We start from the raw sequence: 18,168 nt of genomic DNA, 5'->3' as shown, positions 1-18,168 counted from the left end.
CTGGAAGTCAGAGATTTTGGGACACCTGGAGCATGGGGTTGCAACACTGACCATCTTGGCTAATAGCCATTGATGGACCTAGCATCCAGGAACTTATCTAATTCTGTTTGGAACCCAGTTATACTTTTGGCCTTCACAACATCCCCTGGCAACAAGTTTCACAGGTTGACTGTGCATTGTGTGAAGAAGTACTTCTCTTTGTTTGTTTTCCAGCCTATTAATTCCATTGGGGGACCCCTGGTTTATGTGTTACGTGAAGGGGTAAATAATACTTCCTGACTCACCTTCTCCACACCATTCATGATTTTATAGACCTCTGTCATATTGCTCCTCAGTCATCTCTTTTCTAAGCTGAACAGTCTCAGTCTTTTAAAATTTCTCCTCATATGGAAACTGTTCCATACCTTTATTCATTTTTGTTGACCTTCTCTGTTACTTTTCCAATTCAATTATAGCTTTTCTAATTTTTGAGATGAGGTGACCCAAACCTGCAAGCAGTATTCAAGGAGTGGGCATCCCATAGTTTTATAATGGCATTATTGTATTTTCTGTTTTATTATCCATCTCTTACCTAACAGTTCCTATAATTGTTAGCTTTTTTGACCTTAAGTGGATGTCTTCAGAGAAATATCCATAATCCATTTCTTGAGTGATAACAGCTATTTTAGACCACATCATTTTGTATGTGTAATTGGGATTACGTTTTCCAAGGTGCATTACTTTGCATTTATTAACACTGGATTTCATTTGTTATTTTGTTGCCCAAAAAGATAGGAAACAGTTTAATGATATTCTTCTTGTAACTCTTCACAGTCTCCTTTAGAGTTAACTACCTTAAATAATTTTGTGTCTGCAAATTTTGCCACCTCACCATTCATCCCCTTTTCCAGATCATTTATGAATATGTACCCGGCATAAGGTGGTAAGAGCCAGTGACTTTAGGGCAACATTCTAAAAACAAAAACAAAAATCCCAACCTCCTCCCTGAAATCCACTAAGTGGCTCCCCCCCTACCCTGTCTGCATTTTAGTAGGAAAGGAGATTTCCTGGCTGCCCATCCTCCTCCTATCAGTTCTGGGGGCTGAATATAGCCCTCGGGCCCTACGTTGAGGGCCCGGCGTAAGGGAGTTGGGGCCCCTTTCCATTTTTAAGGAGAGATGGAATGTAGGGACATGTTGGATCCAAACTGAACCTCCGTGGCTCCAGCTCATCTCTAATATTTACTATTAGCAATAATAAACAGTGCTTTTGCTGCACTTTGGAGCATCACAGCACTTTACAAACATTCAATTAATAGATCTTAACAGATCTTATTTCTCTGATGCCCATCTGGCACCACATAAAAATAACATGATTAGAAAATTATGATTTTATAATGTGCCAAAGGAACTGAATCCAAGAGGAGCTTGAGAGAGAATGAAAGGGGGAAGTGAGCAGCAGAAAGAAGAAAGTATCGGAAACCAAAGCAAAGGCAGTGTTCATCCCAAGCCTCCTGACCTCCAGTCCAAAGGGCACAGGTTGCACACCAACTATCAGAGGCGCCATACAAAGGCACATAGCACTCCTCTCCCCACATTTATTCTACAGCCATCGGTCACATCTGTTTTATGCTTAGTGTTGCACTAGAGGGTATATAGATCTGGGCTGCTCAAACTGTAGCCCAGAGCTGCCTGCCCTCTCCTGTAACTGCAGGGCAAGGGCCACGCAGAGACTAGGCAGCTGATTACGGCTGGTGAATTCACACAACAAGCAATTTGTATTCATCTATCAAGGAAAATGCAAGTAGGTGCAAATATTATGGTCGTGTTCATTTGGTTTTGATTACAAAATGTATGTAAATGTATATGCAAATTAAGTGCAGCCATCAGGCTTCTGGCAAAGTACCAACCCAGCCCTCAGTGTCACAAACTTTGGGGCAGCTAGAGGGGCACCATGTGTCTGCAGGAAAGGTCCAGGCAGTTCCCATTAGACCTACCCAGAATAGGAAGGTTGTGCTGCTCTAAAAAGGCAGGTGGAAGATAAACCCCATGGTACCTTGTCTCTTTAAATGAAACCAAGAGGCTATAGAGAAAGCTGTTCCCTCTGCAGTTAAAAGAGTGATAATTACAGAACGACAGGCTCCTCTGTCATTCAGCAGGCAGCATCCCCAGGAAATCTTGCTTTGTAATCAAGGGAAGAGGCGCAATCAGGCCTCTATTCAGGCTTCGTTTAGAAACAGCCCCTGCTGGCAGCACAAGGGCTTTGGTGTATTGCTTTGTGAAGCTGCTGAAGGCATCCACTTCAAGGCTCTGCAGCCATTAGGGGAGTCAATACAGTTTTTAAGCGTTCTTTTGGTTCACTTCTACCCACAGAGCCCAATGGAAGCCCCAGAACATGGGTGAGGTCTAAACTGTATCTAGGATCTGTATCTGACCTCCTTCTTACACGCTTGATGCTGAGCTGATGCATATCAGCACGTCTGTCCTCAACAGATGAGTTTGGCAAAACGAGAGGATTTGTACCAGCGAATGCAAGAGAAGGTGATCATGAGCATGCAAGAGCACCAATATGAGTGTGCAAGTGTGGCTATTCAGGCAGATACACCCATATTTTGGTTATTTTTTGTTTAGAAAACAAAAGAAAATGTCTATGGAGAAGTAATTTCTGTGCTATTCAAATAGTACAAGAGCTTCAGCCTATTGGCACCAGGCTAATCCCAGCGAGAATTAAGGGGCTAATTGGAGAAGTGGTGGGGAGACAGGTCACTGACTTCAGTTTCAGGATTCCATGCCACCATCCATCACCCAGCAAGTTACATATTAATTGCTATTCAAAACAGTCACACAGGGTTGCCAGGTTCAATGAATCAGTTGTATTGAAAAGCTTTATTTATTTTATTTTGAATGCTCAGATTTTCTTAAGTGTGCACACATTTGCACACCCAGTCACGAAAACTGCACATGCTAGTGACCGGTAGGGTACTCCAATGGTCATTTGCACATGCAGTTGCCACAATATGTGCCATGATGGTAACTGTGTACACACATTCAGCACCAAACGCCCACATGGCTTTCTGAACATCAAGGCCCGTGTTTTCACAGGATTTATAATAGTTCCATCATGTCACAGAATGTTACACTCTTTGCTGAGGTTCACTATAACTGGAACTGTGCTTTGCACTGAAACAATTTGTGATACTGTAAATGGAGCTTCATTCCATCACAGTTCACTTAGCAGTAGGTTCCACTGACTATTTTTATTTATTTATTTCTCTGGCCGTATGATAAATGAGTTTGTTGTGGTTTTGCCATCTGCAGATGCAGGTATCAATCAATAGTCACGTAATGGGCTGAAACCTGTCAAGAGAACTCGTTATTAAAAAGGTACATATTGCATTTAGCTATTAAAACAGAAGTTATTGATTGGATCCTATCAACTCCCAATGAATGAGCTAACTGCATCGGCAATCAAGTGAAAACACAGGCATGCAAATTAAAGGGCTGACAAATTGTGTAAGCGGGTTAAGGATCCACAGCTTCTGGTGTCCAGTCAAATGGGAGTGTATCTCCTTTAAAAATAAAGAGAGATCAGGAATAAATTATTCATGTTAAATAACACTTGTGCAAATATCCCAGGACAGGATAAGGAAATAAACTAATGAGAAAACATTAGCTCCAGCAACAAAAAGTTCACTTTCTTGGGGTAGGAGAGGGAAACAATAAACAAACAAATAAAAAAAACTAGGTGGGTCAACAGTGGATCAAGCAGATAGGACGTTCTGGGCCTGCAGTCCTTATCCCACTGATGTCGATGGAAGTTTTACCAGATTCAGGGTATAAAAAGAACTTTTTGTAACAGGAAAAGATTTTCCAAGTCAAAGGACAATCTTTGTACATTTCACTAGTTTCCCTGTTCCGTTTTCTTGGCAATTTTTGTTTGCTTGTTTCACCTTACTAGAGCTTTGCCTCTCCCTTTCTCTGCTTTCCCAGAACCTGCAGTGATGCCACAATGCTGCCTGGGTGACACCGAATGACAATGGGCTTAGAGGTCACACTTGCAGGATCACGGCTTTGCTGCAGGGTCAAGTGGAGGGAGAAGGTGGACAGGGAAGGAGAAAACAATAATTAAAACAAAAGAAATGCACATGACATAATAGCAAACAGGGGAAATGAGACCAGCTAAGGAAATTGTTAAGGATATTTCTGAGGTTAGAGCTGAGGTGAAAGTTCCCTGAACAGTGCATCATACCTGAGGGATCAGACCATGGTTAACTATGGGTTAAAAATACACAAAATAGCACCCTAAGGCAAAATTTCTTTCCCTCCCCTCCATCATTAAATAGGACCTTGGGAGGAAAATGATACATCACTACAGGAAACAAACAGCAGTGTGACGCATGATTTCACACACAATAGCAGCACTGGCTGCATTCACTGATGTCTGTCCTAGACACATGCCTTGCCCATTAGAAGATGTATTTCCCATACCTCACCTTCCATAAAAAAATATGGAAATTGCATCACTCAAGCCTTGTCCAGAGCTGTCAGCGCTGCCCCATAGGTGAGCAGAAGCCCTGCTTGCTTACAGCATTTTTCAAGACATGCTGAAAGCCACAGACTGTTGATATCTAAAGTAGTTCCTGAGCTAATGGATCTAGGCTCCACAGGGAAGTAGGAAGAGGTTTATTTCTCTAGAATCCTAGGTTTCAGAGTCCAAATGCAAGTGTGGATCCTGCAATCCTCTATCCTACAAACCTTCCATTTACTTCAGCAGGATTTTGGGGTCTACAACACTGAATGACCCCAGCAGCCTCAGAACTTCTAAGGCCCAAGCTCAGCAAATCATTCTCTCTCATTTGCAGGCTGATCCGGAGTGGTGCCAAGTACTCAAATCACAGCAGAAAAGTCAGGGGAAGTTTGGGATATTTAGCACCTCTCAGGATCACATGCTTGGTCTGGTGTATGTCCCCAACTACACTTCTACATTCTCTCCTGTAGGATGATCTGGACCCCAAGATCTAGGTGAAACTTCTTGAGGTTGGTGAATGGAGGGCAGGGTGTTTTTTGAACTCTAAAATCTATGGGAATTTCTGGCCAGCTTACAACCAAGACATCCCAAGTCTCTATCTTGGGTTAAAGCTATTTCACAAAGATATTGCAGCAAGATTTTTGATTTCTCACTGTCAACCTAAGAAGCTTTATCCAAGTCTCTTGCCTGTATGGACTCCTAAAGCAGTGGGGCCCACTGGTGAGAGCTAATTACCACAGCATTTAAGAGAAGACTCAGAAACAAGTCCTGGTATTTATCCTGTGGTAAGTTTTAGTTGTTTGTCACTACAGTTTTATTTTGAAAAAAAATCAAATCCAGTAGTTACACTCAATTTTCATTTTTATTGCTTCGGCAACCCAGTCAGACATTTTACACAGGCCCCAAAACAATCTGAGCTGGGGTTCTTGGAGCAACCAAAATGACAATCTCAGCCATTACTGTGCAAGCAATACAAGCAGAGCAGGGGCCTTCTCCAGACTACTATCAAGCTACCCCAAAGATGGCCTTATTTTTGCTAAGTCTCGTCAGTGAAGTATGGTTTCCACAAAGCCCATAATCAGGGTGGTTCACGTTTGCTCCCCATTTTACCTGCCCCTCCTTGGTTTATGGAAGTGGGAGGGGGAATTCAAACAAACATTTGGAGTTTGACCATCTCTCCTACAAACCCTTAGTGCTCATGAACTCATTGCCTTACCTTCTCCAGCCCCATTAACAAATTAGTGGTGAGGATTCTCCCCACACTCCCAATGCTGTGTCATATATGCAAAATTCCCTCTCTGCCATCATATGTAACTGCCCCCTTTGCTATTTGCTATGGGTGAGGAGGTGCTTGTGATTTGGAGGGGAACTCTGTCTCATTTGAGATCCACCAATAGAGGCCACAGGTCTTTTGCAGCCATGCTAAATGAAAAATTAGACCGTCGGATTTTGCAAAGAGCTGAAAGGAGAGAAAGAAGGCAGGTGATCTCTTACCTTCTGAGCAGAATTTGCCAACATATCCAGTGGCAGAGCAGTCACAATGTGGCTCACCATCCAGAAGGAAACAAGTGCCACCATTCTCACAAGGGTTCTCTACACACAGTCCCTCCATGTCCAGATGGACCCCCTGGTTGCCGAGCAGCTGCGGTTCTGAGTTGCCATACTTCAGGTCCAGGATAAATCCCTGAAATGGAGGCTCACTCAGGATGCCATCGAGGGTCAAGGCTGCAGGGCGGATGTCTGATGGAACGCCACCAACAAAGAGGTCACTGACTATGTTCATGTTCTGGCGCTGTGGACGCACTTCACCAGGCTTGGCTTCACCATCCAGCACCAGCACGGTCCGGAGGCGGTCACGGCTGACCATGAGGAAGTGCCAATTGCTGTCATTGACCTGCTTTTCTGTGACAACCGTGGTCTCGGCACAGTCCACACTGAACCGGAGCTGGATGCGCCCATCAACCAGGGACAGGCAGAGGAAGTCACAGACACCACCATCATCAAAGTAGAGGAGCAGCCCAGCTGAGACGTTGGTCTTGAACTGAAAGCTCAGGTCGCTTCTGGTGCTGGCATCCCAGCGGAGGTAGCGGGCCCATTGGTTGGGGAGGCCCATGAACTCCAGACCCAGGCAGAGGCCCAGTAAAGAGCCCAGCAGTAAGCTCACCTTCAGGGTGAAGCAGACAGAGTGGAGAGTGAAGCCCATTGTTGCAAAAACCTGCTCTTCCCTAGATAAAATATAAAAGCCACAGCACTGGTGAGAAGGACCCCAGGAAAAATCACTGTAACTGATAAATTCCACAGGATAAGAAAAGCACAGAGGGAGCACACACACTTGATCAGCCACGAGAATTCACCTCTCCAAGGAAAGATCTCAGCTATCCGTTAGGATCCGGAGGCCTTTATCTCAGAAGGAGGGGGTGCGTGGCAAGAATTCTCCAGGTGATCCACTTTCTTGAAGGGCAGAAAACCCACGGTGGTCTCGTTTTGGTGGAAAACACAAAAGTGACAGTTGTTGTGAGGAGAGAGAGCGAGTGCAGAGGTAAAGGCCAACTCTCAAATTCCAGATTCCTAGAAGCGATGACAAATGCGGCAGTGAGGTGGTGGTGAACTCAGAAAGGATATAACCATTGGGAGAGCAAAACCAAAGTCAGTCTTCAGGGTGCATTGATGGTGATCCCGCCCATAACTGCTCGCTTGGCACTGAAAGAGCTTGCAGGACCTGTAAAGATGGGTGGGGGGGAAAGGGAGAGAGAGAGAGAGAGAGACCGATGTCAGTCCCACAGATCACCAGAACTCAGTGTAGTTGGTAACCTGAGATTTGTATGTATTTGCTTATTTAGAGGGCAGGATTTCATGTATGTCCCTATCTACAGTTATCCCCTCATCTCTCAAAGTAGTAGGGCTATTTACACCATCAGACCTCTCAGGGCCTGAGTGAGAAATGCAGATGCTCAAGTCATGATCAGGCCCTATCATAGCAGATAAATAATTCTAAGAAGTTCTGATGAACAATGAAAAACCTGCCACTCTCCTTGAGAAACACTGCCTCCAAGAAGTTTAAATCCATCCCTTGGTAATAACAGTATACATAAGGTATGCTAGGTAAACCCTCACACCAGGCCACTCACTAATGCTGTTTCCAGGAATACCATAAAATTCCCCTTCAACAGCATGCAACTTGTAAGCAAGTTTGGCTCCTCTACAAGTTCTAACACGCTGACAGAGGGCAGTTTATTTCCTCTTCACTGACCAGCAGCCCCTAACAACTTTCCAAAGGGCCAAGTTCTTCCCTCTCTTCAAATCAAGGAGATGAAAGGTTCTGTGGGTCAGATTCTGCTCTCAGTTACACTGGTGTAAAATTGGAGCAACTCCAATCACCCAGTGGAGTTGTTCTAGATTTACAACAGTGTAACTAAGAGCAGAATCTGGCCCCACAAATAAAATGTAATATATAGGAATGTTGCCCAGGTGTAAAGAGGGCAGAATTAGGCATTAATCATTAGTCTGGTACACACAGAAACATATCACACTACTGTGTTCATCCACAATCCCTTGATAATTCTAAATTGCGGAGATTGCAACTCAGAGGATTTTTACTGAGCTTCTGACATGCTCCCCGGCTCTTGCAGGGTGCATTGCTGGAATTACACTGGGATTTTTTGGGAGGAGAGGAGCTAGGATGGAAGTGGTAACCCAAAAAAGAACAAGTATCAGTAATCTCTGTTCCCAAAGCAGGTCAAATTCATTAACTCCACTGCCAATGGATGGGTAGGTCCCATCAAGTATAGAGACTTGAATAGCTTTACAGCCTCTCTAGTAATTAAACAAAAAATGCTTAGTGCAAAAAATGGAATTCCTTAGAACAAAAAGGTCCAGCACAAGCCAAGGGAAGGCATTTTGCACAGATTTTCTGTTCCTCTGCCTCCTATCATGACTCATGACAGATAGAACAGCAGTGAGGAGGCTGGACAGAACAGACGTCCCAGTTATTGGTTTTCCATTCAGCATTAGAACTTGCTGCATGTGTCCTGCATGTTACCAGTGCAGAGACTCAAACAGGGACCCTTAAAAACTAGGCCCAGCAGCTATACCAGGAACCTTTGCTACTGGCTGACATGGTAGAAACTGCACCATGCTGGTCTGTCTAGGCACTTATATGCCCCATCACTGTCGCATTCAAGCACTCCCAAATATTTAAAAATAGAAATAATAATGGTCTCAACCTTGAAGGTTCTACAAAGAGCTTGCTACTTACTAAGAGCCAAATTCACTCCTAGGATGAAGTGGGAGTGACACTGATTGTCTTTAGCAAGAAGGTAGTTCCATCCATTTATACTAGTGTTGAATTAAATTCTTACTGGGGGAAGGTGGGTGACTGTGTCTGACGTAGGAGGATTATTTCAGATTAAAGGGAATTTGAACCTCGGCTGCAGTCTGTGTTTGAAAATACTGTCTAAAACAAAGGCTGCTGTAAGAGCAGAGACTTCTTCATAGACATGGGCAGGGCATGAGCCTCTAGGGAAAGACCATCATGTCAAGTTCAGCAAAAGTACAAAACTAGACTGGATGGCTCAGGGGACTGGCATGAGGCCTTTCCAAGGCTGTCAATATGGCACCTTTAACCAGCACTAAAAACAGGTCACTTGAAACACAAAATGAATCAATTCCAAGAGAACCTGTAAGCACAGAGAAACGTGAGTTTTCAATGTCCCATGTAAGTCAGACCCATTCCCTGCAGCTGCCTGACTGGAGCTCGTTAGCTTAACTGCTATAAACGCAAATACAATCAAGTCAAAACCAGAGGGAAGATAATTCCTTTTAATTGTTAACAGCTTGGCTCAGGCTGAGGGAGGAGAGAAAGCAGGCGGCATTAAGAGAGGTGTAAAGAAAAAAGGACCCAAATGTTCAAATTGTTTCTCCTCCCGATAACTGAGACATTGGTTCAGTCATTTAATTCTTGGGCCTTGCGAAGCAACTGCAGGCAGAGACACCTGGCTTGCGTCTGTTTACCCTTCTACTCCGTACTCCCCAGTGGCTGCAATAAAATACCCCATGATTTATTGGGAGGGGAGGAGAGGGAGAAAGAGAGAATGTGATGACCAGGCCTGGAGTTATTGATGAGACGGGATTAAGATTATAATAACGTGTGTAAATTAGCCAGCAAACTATTCCCAGCAGCTAAAGGTTCCCTGGAACATTTACCACTGCCAGTGCCACAGAAGAATTCTTTTCCCTGTTAAGATTCAAACAGACTTTAAAACAAACATGACAGGGAGAGGTAGGCAAGCTCAGCATTGAAGTCAGCCCCACAGAGATCCCACAGTAGAACATCTCCCTCAATAATAGCTTTAGATTCTCTTGGGCGAAGTATGAGAAGAAGCACCCCTCTCTCTTTCTGACTAAAAATGAACACTTTCAGAGCTAGTGAGAGGTGCTGAAGCAACAGCCCTTGAGGCAGACAGCAGGTAAGTATCCACAGAACAGGTACAGTATAGTCCACAGTAAATCAAGCGCCTCTCACATCCATCCTACTAATCTGTCTCAATCCTAAACTGCAGGAACCCCCTCTTGGGGAAATTCAGTCCCCATGCCCATTCAATATTTGGCCCCTCCCCTGCAACAATGGGGATCATGAACAGTGGTGGTGACCTCTGTAACGTTAGCACCTGTCCATTAAGGAATGGACTGAGATCCAGCAACTTGTTTCCCACAGGACACCAAACAATCAACAAAATGGAAACTAGTCGGAGGTAGCTGCACTGGGTTCAGACAGCTGACCAAGGCGAGGAAGCCACGTACTTTCCCATCAATTTATTTTCTAGAGAAGATAAGATCATCTTTATTTAGGCAGAGGAAGGAGAGAAGACTGTTTCAGGCCATGACAAATTAAAGCTGTTATTTCTTGATATTTATGCGTTCTAACTCTGGTTTTGGGCAGACTGTCTACATCTAGACACGGGGCTGTGCAAGATTGCCTCTAGAACTCTGCCAATGCCCCTTAATCCTGACCTGCAGCATCCCCTGGTATTCCAGTCCTGGGCCCCATGCAGCTCTGCTAATGTAAACCACTCTCACTATACAGCAATAGGGGCTGGGAGGAAACCCAGATTTACTGTCCCTTTTTGGCATTAGGAAGGATTTGAATTCAAGCCTTTAGAGATTAAAAGACTGACAATTAGACCTATGCCTAATGCACACAGATGGCATGAAACTCCACTCTTAAAATGTGTGATGGGGTCTCCACACCCCACACGGAACCAGGGCAATAATAGGGTAATACAGGGCTAGGGAGGTCCCACCCCTCAACAGGTGCAGGGCATGCTCCCAGTAGAGGATTAGTTTAAAAGGACACTGGTAGAGCAGCAAAAGTGGAGAAGAAGCTGCAGGCTGTGCCAAGAAGCAAGGCTGGTGCTGTGACAGGAGTGGGGCTACAGCTTTAAAGATGTTCTAGCAGCAGGGAATCCGGATTGCCCACATCTCTGGGAAGCTGAGAGCCCTACAACAGGCTGCTTTGAACAGGATGTTAACAAACCAAGTGGAGTCTTCTGAACAAGTGACTATGCCCCAAACAGCAGAGCTCAGGTTTGATAGGACGTGACTCAGGGAAAAGTGTAAATTGGGGATGGATCGATTACTAGTCCAGACACTTTGACAAACCTTCTATGGCCTTGGGTTGGGACCCAGTGGAGCGGGTGGACCTGGGTCCCCCTACCTTGCACCCTGTTCCTCTGCTGTGGCAGAACTCGAAGGGGAGCAATATGAGCATTCAAGAGGAACTGAGGCCTGCCATGTACAACTTGGCTGGGGCCCCCTCTGTGCCTTGCCTGACCCCTAGGCCAGCTGGTCTTCAGACAACCCCTTGTAAAAGAGAGCTATAGCAACAGCCTCGTGCAATAACAGCTCGATCAGAATGATACTGCACTTCCTCTAGAATACTGTATGTATTTTTTTTAAAAATGCGTCTTCTCCAGGGACCTCAAACTTATCCCCTGCATGAATACCAGTGTGAGAGAGAGGTTGTGTGCTGGACACCTCCCCTTCCAGGCACAATCACATAGCAGCCCTGCACCAATTCCAGCAGTTGCTCACATGGCAAAGTAACATTTCAATGGTTTTTCCAAGTATTGGGAGCTTATTTTAATACAATTTAGCAGCAGGAAATGAGGAGGAGAGCCAGCCCCACCTGGCCAGCCAGCTCTTCACAGCCCACTAGCAATCGCTTCACAGAGCGCAGTTTGAGAATTGCTGCTCTGAAAGGATCCGCTGTCCAGCAGATCATTCCCCACCTCACCTGACACCTACCTGTGCTCCCTCTGCTTCAGACTTCAGTACAGTAAGGAGGAGACAAAGCATATAGTCTGCATTCTGAGCAGACGCCTCAGCATTACGCACACAGAAAACCCGCTGCAGGAAACACACCTACTTGCGCTATTCAAACTTCCCACTCACAGGAATGAAAGAGCTGAAGAAATTCCAGAGTTGGAGAGGGGAGAATACTAGAACGCTGCTCTTGGGGAGAGGTCAGCATCAGGTGCTGCCTGGACACTAGCCATCTTGCCAAGACTAAGGGGCAGCTTATTTATGCCAGGAGGTGAGAGCCATTTGCTTAAAAGCCCCGGGAGTGGGGTCCGCCCTCGCTGTGGAGTGGCTCTCAAACGCTTATCTGTTCTATGCGAAGAGCGAGTGAGCATGAATGACAATATCTAATTGCCAACTAATTTCCATAATTACTGACTGGCACACTTTTTATGCTGGGTTAATATCTTTGCAAACGTCTCACAATGCAACTGCTTGGGAAACAGAGAGAGAAGCCGGGGCCCAGAGCTGACATGCAAGTTATTTACCAAACTGCACAGAAGGGCTTTAAGAGACTGGTTTGCTACTCTCCGTCTTTGCCGTCCCCCTTCTCTACCTCTTTCTTTGACTGCTAATTGCTTAGGGATGGATATTTAAGTGTAATTTTCAGCAATTTCACATGCAGAAGAAAGCAGCCCTGGATGGAGCCAGGTCTATGCAGTTGGGAGCTGTGCTAGCTTCCCACACACAGCTAGCCTGTTATTCCAGTCCTGGGTGTCTCACATAGCGTGGCTGATGCACATCAATCCTAATCTGCAGCACCTGTGGCTAGCCCAGGCCTAAATCTCCCTCAGCAGAAACTGCTAATCATACCATACACTGTAATGCAGAGCCAACATCATTCATGAGTGACCTGCCTGAGAGTCACAAACTCCTGTCAATTCTGACCTCAGCCAGCACCTCATCTTACCAGTCAAAGAGAAAGTGCAATAGTTCATCCTCCTTCTCAGCTCCCAAAGGACCCAGTCCTGCTCCCATTAGAGCAAAAGGCAGTTATGTCACAAATTTCAACAGGAGTTGGCCCTAATTTGGGGTGGTATCAATCTGTGTCTCTGAAGTTAGCCCAGAACAGAGCAGTGGGATCATTACAGCCTTGCAGTATATGCTGTCTGATATCATTCATTGAAATTCAAAATCAATAATTGATATTAAAAGCTGGTGCTTGCCCAGGACAGAGGTAGGAGAAGCTGAAAGTATTTGTTTATCCTCTTTACATTTGTCTAATTCAGTGCTGGGTATTGGGCTCTGTTTGGATCATGCCTTTTGCATGGCTCTTCACAGAGGTAGCTTCCTCTTAAACACAAATTCTCCTGGCTGGGTCTATATCCAACTGAGCTCTACCTAAAAGAATGGAAAGGGAAAAGAAAGAAAAAGAAAAACCTTCAGATGAAGAATGCAGACATGAAAACTCAGTTGCTGCTGTGACTGGAAAAAAAACCAAAAACCACACACACTAGTCTCCTTGGTGAGGGTACAGAGTGAGATGTTTGCACAGAGATGACAGGAGAAAAGGAAGAGAGACTGGAGAAAGTGGCTCAAGTGCATTTTATTCTTCCTCCTTCCAGGTGAATCTGCTTCTCAGCCATAATCTCTGAACCCATCACCACTCTCTTACTGGGCTGGAGAGGGCTGTGAGCTAGTTCAGGGGACAGACTGAAGAACCCACTGCTCGTCTCATTGACCTTACCGAACAGAAGCCACGGGGCAATTCAACCCCTCAGGGATGGCAAACTCCCTTGCTCTGGCTGGTTTTTCCCATCCCGGATATGCTACCTGGGCTCTCCAGAGTGGCCGTGGAGTTGTTATATTATCAATAATGGCATCACCATGTGGTTTCCTTAAGAGATGGGGGTTATATATATATATAATTTATAGAGAGAGTGTGTGTGTGTGTGTGTGTTTGTGTGTATATATATATATAAAAAACCCCATCTCTTAAGGAAACCACACACACACACTACACATTTTATATATATATATATATATATATATATATATATATATATATATATATATATAAAGCACTACCGTTCAAGCAGGGCTAAAACCTCAGTTCACAAGTGCCCTGTTAAACAAGATTGGGCTTCTTTTGTTCCCCTCCTCTCTAGCAGGTCAGGATTTACACGCACACACATTCACTATCAGCCTCAGCCACCAATTAAAGTTTGCCAGTTTCTAGGTGCAGTGGGGAGGCGATTTGTGATCAGGAAGGTTAAGACCCATATGCACCAGCCTCCCTGTTCCCCTCTTCTTGCTACAGAAGGAAGGGTAGGGCCAGAGTGTCCCTTTCTTACCAAACCAGCCCTGGATCTCACTTGAGGAGACGTTACCTCATCTGTACGGGTTTACACACTATGTGAAATGGGTAACCATGCACAGGGGAGATGAGCACACACACACTCATTTCACGTCAGATACACAGTCAAAATGCCACCTGTGGCCTCGGATGGTGTCTTAGCAAGCTGACAACATGCTCAGTTCAACTGCAAGTACAAGACCATGACAGCACAGACTTCAAAACCAGCGGGCTGGGAAGCCATCTGGCTGCTGGAAGAGTTAATATTTTATAATGAAGATAATCACCCTTCAAGGCTCTTGCCTCCTGGGACTATTAAATAGATTCAATTCAGAACCAGAGCTCTTCAGATCTAGTATGGGGGAAGGAGGGGTGGAAAAGAGTCGGGGGGAGCTGCGCATCTCTCCCCCCACCCCAAAAATAGCCTGTATAGTCCAAGAGGGTGACCTTTAGCCAGCTTACCTAGCTCTAGCTCAGCATGGATACAATTTACAGACCATTTCTGTTCTCCAGCTTTCTTAACACAAAGAAGAAAAATCAAAACCCCAGCAAAAGGAAAGAAGAAAGACAGAGAAAATAACCCTGCAGAGCAATCATGCCTGGGGCTGCTCTGATGGCTCTTTCTGTTCCCTTCCAGGACACAGAAATGACTCCCAGTGTGTTAATTACTCCCATTACCACAAACTCTCCACTGACAAAAACTAGCTTGGAGGAGGGGCTGGCAGTGGCTGAACAATTAGTGCTCTGCGCTGCCACGCAGGAGAACCCAGGCTCCCTTAGCTGCAAGCTGCTGACAACAAGGACTGTGAATGCTGCAAAACCAGACAGCATGGCTTAGGGTGACCATATGTCCCATTTTGGCCAGGACAGTCCCTTTTTTAAGCCCTCTCCCAGCCATCCCATTTTGGTAAAAGTGGCATTTGTCCCATTTGCTCTTGCCCACTTGAGCAATCAGGACAAATGCCCACTTTTGTTCAAAAAAGTGGGGCATGGTGCGGAGGAACGTGCAGTGGGGGTAGGGGTGAGCAGCGATACTAGCCCCACACAAAAGGGAAGAGGCAGGGCTCAGGTGGGGGGCAGGCAGGGCTCAAGCAAGCAGCGATACCAGCCCCAGCCTCACATGGGGGGCAGACAGGGCTCAAGCAAGCAGCGATGCCAGCCCTGCACAGGGAGAAAGACTCGGAAAGGGAGGGGTCTCTGGCAAGCGGCTAGGGGCAGCCCCACAAGGGGGTGGGGGTGGCAGGGGCTCAGGCTAGCCCCACGTGGTGTCCCATTTTCCCTTTGGGAAATATGGTCACCCTACTTGGCTGCTTCGGGAAAGGGGTGAGGCAGCACTGTCCAGCAAAAAGGAAGAGGGAATCCTGATCCCTGCATCCTGTTTTCAGCTCTGCTGGGTGACTCAGCGTGTGAACCTAGATATGTCACTTCCCCTCTCTGTGTCTCAGTTTACCTATCTTTAAAATGGGGACAATGATAAGAGCTTAGAGATCCACAGATGAAAAACCCTTTAATATCATCATCATTTATTGCAGTGGTTTTTGACCAAGGGTATGTGTACCATAGGGAGAATGCAGAGGTCTTCCAAGGGGTACATCAACTCATCTAGATATTTGCCTAGTTTTACAACAGGCTACATAAAAAGCACTAGCGAAGTCAGTACAAACTAAAATTTCATACAGACAATGTCTTGTTTATACTGCTCTATGTACTGTACACTGAAATGTAAGTACAATATTTATATTCCAACTGATTTATTTTATAATTATGTGGTAAAAATGAGACAGTAAGCAAAGTTTCAGTAACAGTGTGCTAGGACACTTTTGTATTTTTATGTCTGATTTTGTAAGCAAATAGTTTTTAAATGAGGTGAAACTTGGAGGTACAAAACACAAAATCAGACTCTTGTAAGGAGTGCGATAGTCTGGAAAGGTTGAGAGCCACTGATTTATTGTATTGTTATCATGTCCCCACCTCACTTCCCTACAGCCTCTCCCTTCTGCCAACAACAATCCTTTACATTCTATAGCACAGCTCACCCCAGGGTATCTCCCAGCACTGTACTATGGAGAAGGAATCTACATAGTGAGGTGTGCTATAAGCATTTAATTGACATGAGTTTAAGATGGCCACATCACTCACAATAGGTGAAGCATCCCCCTTCAGATTCCAAATGTATTATGTATGTTACAGGAAAAAAATATATAAATATTTTGGAGTGTCTTTTTTAAAAGGAGGAGGACACTATAACTATTGAGAATTCAAATTTGAGCCTTTTGTTATGAACTTGCAAATAGGATTACTTCTGGGAAATTTTTCCCAAGATTACAAGCCTTCAGAACAGGCCTGTTTTCTAGCATGAGTGGATCTGGCATCAGAAAAAGCTGGCTTATAATCAGACGTATAGCGATTTTCTCCATTTTACACAGCATTGAAGTGCAGCTCCTACTGGCCGGGGCATAGTAGTTCTTTAAAAGCACACCAGCAATACTATAGAAGAAGAAGGGAAATGATTATCCTGTATCTCTTTTGAACTGGTGGATCATACATTCTCAATGTATCTCAGTGCTATGCAGGTTCCCTACCCTGCTTTTCACTATAATAAAGAAGTCATTACTTTTTAAGTAGTGTACCCAACTGAAATGGAATGGGTGAATTTAGATGGGCAGAATATAACTGTCCAGGCTGGAATTCTTTCCAGACAGCGGGGCTAATGTCATTATGCTGGCAAGAAACATTCTGGAATATGCGATAACCTCAAGGGTTAGGCCCTTGGTTTTACATCTTCTCTGAGCATCACCTTTATCCCCATTTTACAGATGGAGGAACTGAGGCACACAAAAGATAATTGACTTACCCAATAAGCTGATGAGACTATGTTACCTGACTCCCAGTCATAAGATTTACCAATAGACCATATTGAGCTTCTGTTGTCTGAAGGGCTTGTTTGGCCAAGGGCGCCTGGGTTTGCCCAAGTCCTGTGGGATGGTCTATTCAGACAGGTTGATCTTTGTACTGCTTCAAAGCAAGCACAGCAGGAAGAGGAACAATGGGTGAGGCCCAAGCGGGAAGCAAGAAGGAATCAATGTGGATTTCTGATTAAATGGATATGCTCAGACGGAGAGTAGGAGCTGGGTAGCACCCTCCCAATCACCCAAAATGCCAGCTGCTCATTTGGGGTCACACCATGCAGTCTGGGCCCCACTGGCTCAAAGGAAAGCAAGTAGAGTCTGCTGAGCAAGGAAATAAAGGGTTATTTGACACCAGAAGCCTAGCAATGGTTTTTCCCATTATGTAACATAGCCATCTCTCCATATTTTTTTAACGTAACTTGATAATCTCATGCTATATTTGTACTAAGCTTCCCATACACTCAACAACAATGTGCAAACCTAGCAAATGGAGATAAGCCGGCTGTGGCCCAGGAGCCTTCAGTTTAGCTCCTAAGCACCTTAAATAGCACACACTATATTTGAGTACTAACTGGGTATGAATGTCAGGGCATCCAATTAAACTGTGGAACAGAGGTGGACGAGGTAATACTCATGCAGACCTGGCTTCCTCCTGCCCCTCCAATTACTGACACTTCAAAAGAGGAGAGGACAAAAGTTTGGCTTGTTGGGAATAGTATTTACACTTTACATGCAGAGCATCCAAGCCTAGCTGGGACTGACAACTGCATCCCATTCCCTCCTGTGACAGTCTGTATCCTTATGTTCACTATTTTTTCAAGACTATAATAAATTTTGTACAAAATATGCCTTGTGAGGTATCACCTGGAAGCTCATAAACTGCTGATTATTATCCTAGTAAAATATGTGTGGCAACATTTTATGTAAAGTTATAAGATTCTCCTGTGTTACATATTACTAGTTTAGAAAAGCAGGCACAAACCAGTTCCTTAGAGACAAAGGCAAACTGACACCTCGGCCAGATGCCAACAAAATCAAGTGGACTATTGCCTAATTGAGCAGCCATTCTTTAGCAGGAAGAAGGGTGTGGGGAAAAATCTG

General features: G+C 44.8%; 1 protein-coding gene across 25 annotated transcripts in view; it reads right to left on the bottom strand.

Annotated features, from left to right (window-relative positions):
• NRXN3 (neurexin 3) overlaps nucleotides 1-18,168 on the bottom strand; it is a 1,481,114-nt gene that overhangs the window by 1,409,900 nt on the left and 53,046 nt on the right. For all 25 annotated transcript variants that reach the window (XR_007774426.1, XR_007774427.1, XM_050953172.1 and 22 more), the window contains exon 2: nucleotides 6,001-7,225. Coding sequence is in view for 23 of the 25 variants with exons in the window: in XM_050953172.1 (XP_050809129.1) it covers nucleotides 6,001-6,709 (709 nt within the window). In the remaining 2 variants the exon portion in view is untranslated. The remainder of the gene's footprint in view (nucleotides 1-6,000; nucleotides 7,226-18,168) is intronic.

This window comes from Gopherus flavomarginatus, chromosome 5, assembly GCF_025201925.1.
Source record: "Gopherus flavomarginatus isolate rGopFla2 chromosome 5, rGopFla2.mat.asm, whole genome shotgun sequence".
Taxonomy (NCBI): domain Eukaryota; kingdom Metazoa; phylum Chordata; order Testudines; family Testudinidae; genus Gopherus; species Gopherus flavomarginatus.
Note: the sequence above shows the minus strand (reverse complement) of the source record. Positions and strands in the feature narration are given on the sequence as shown.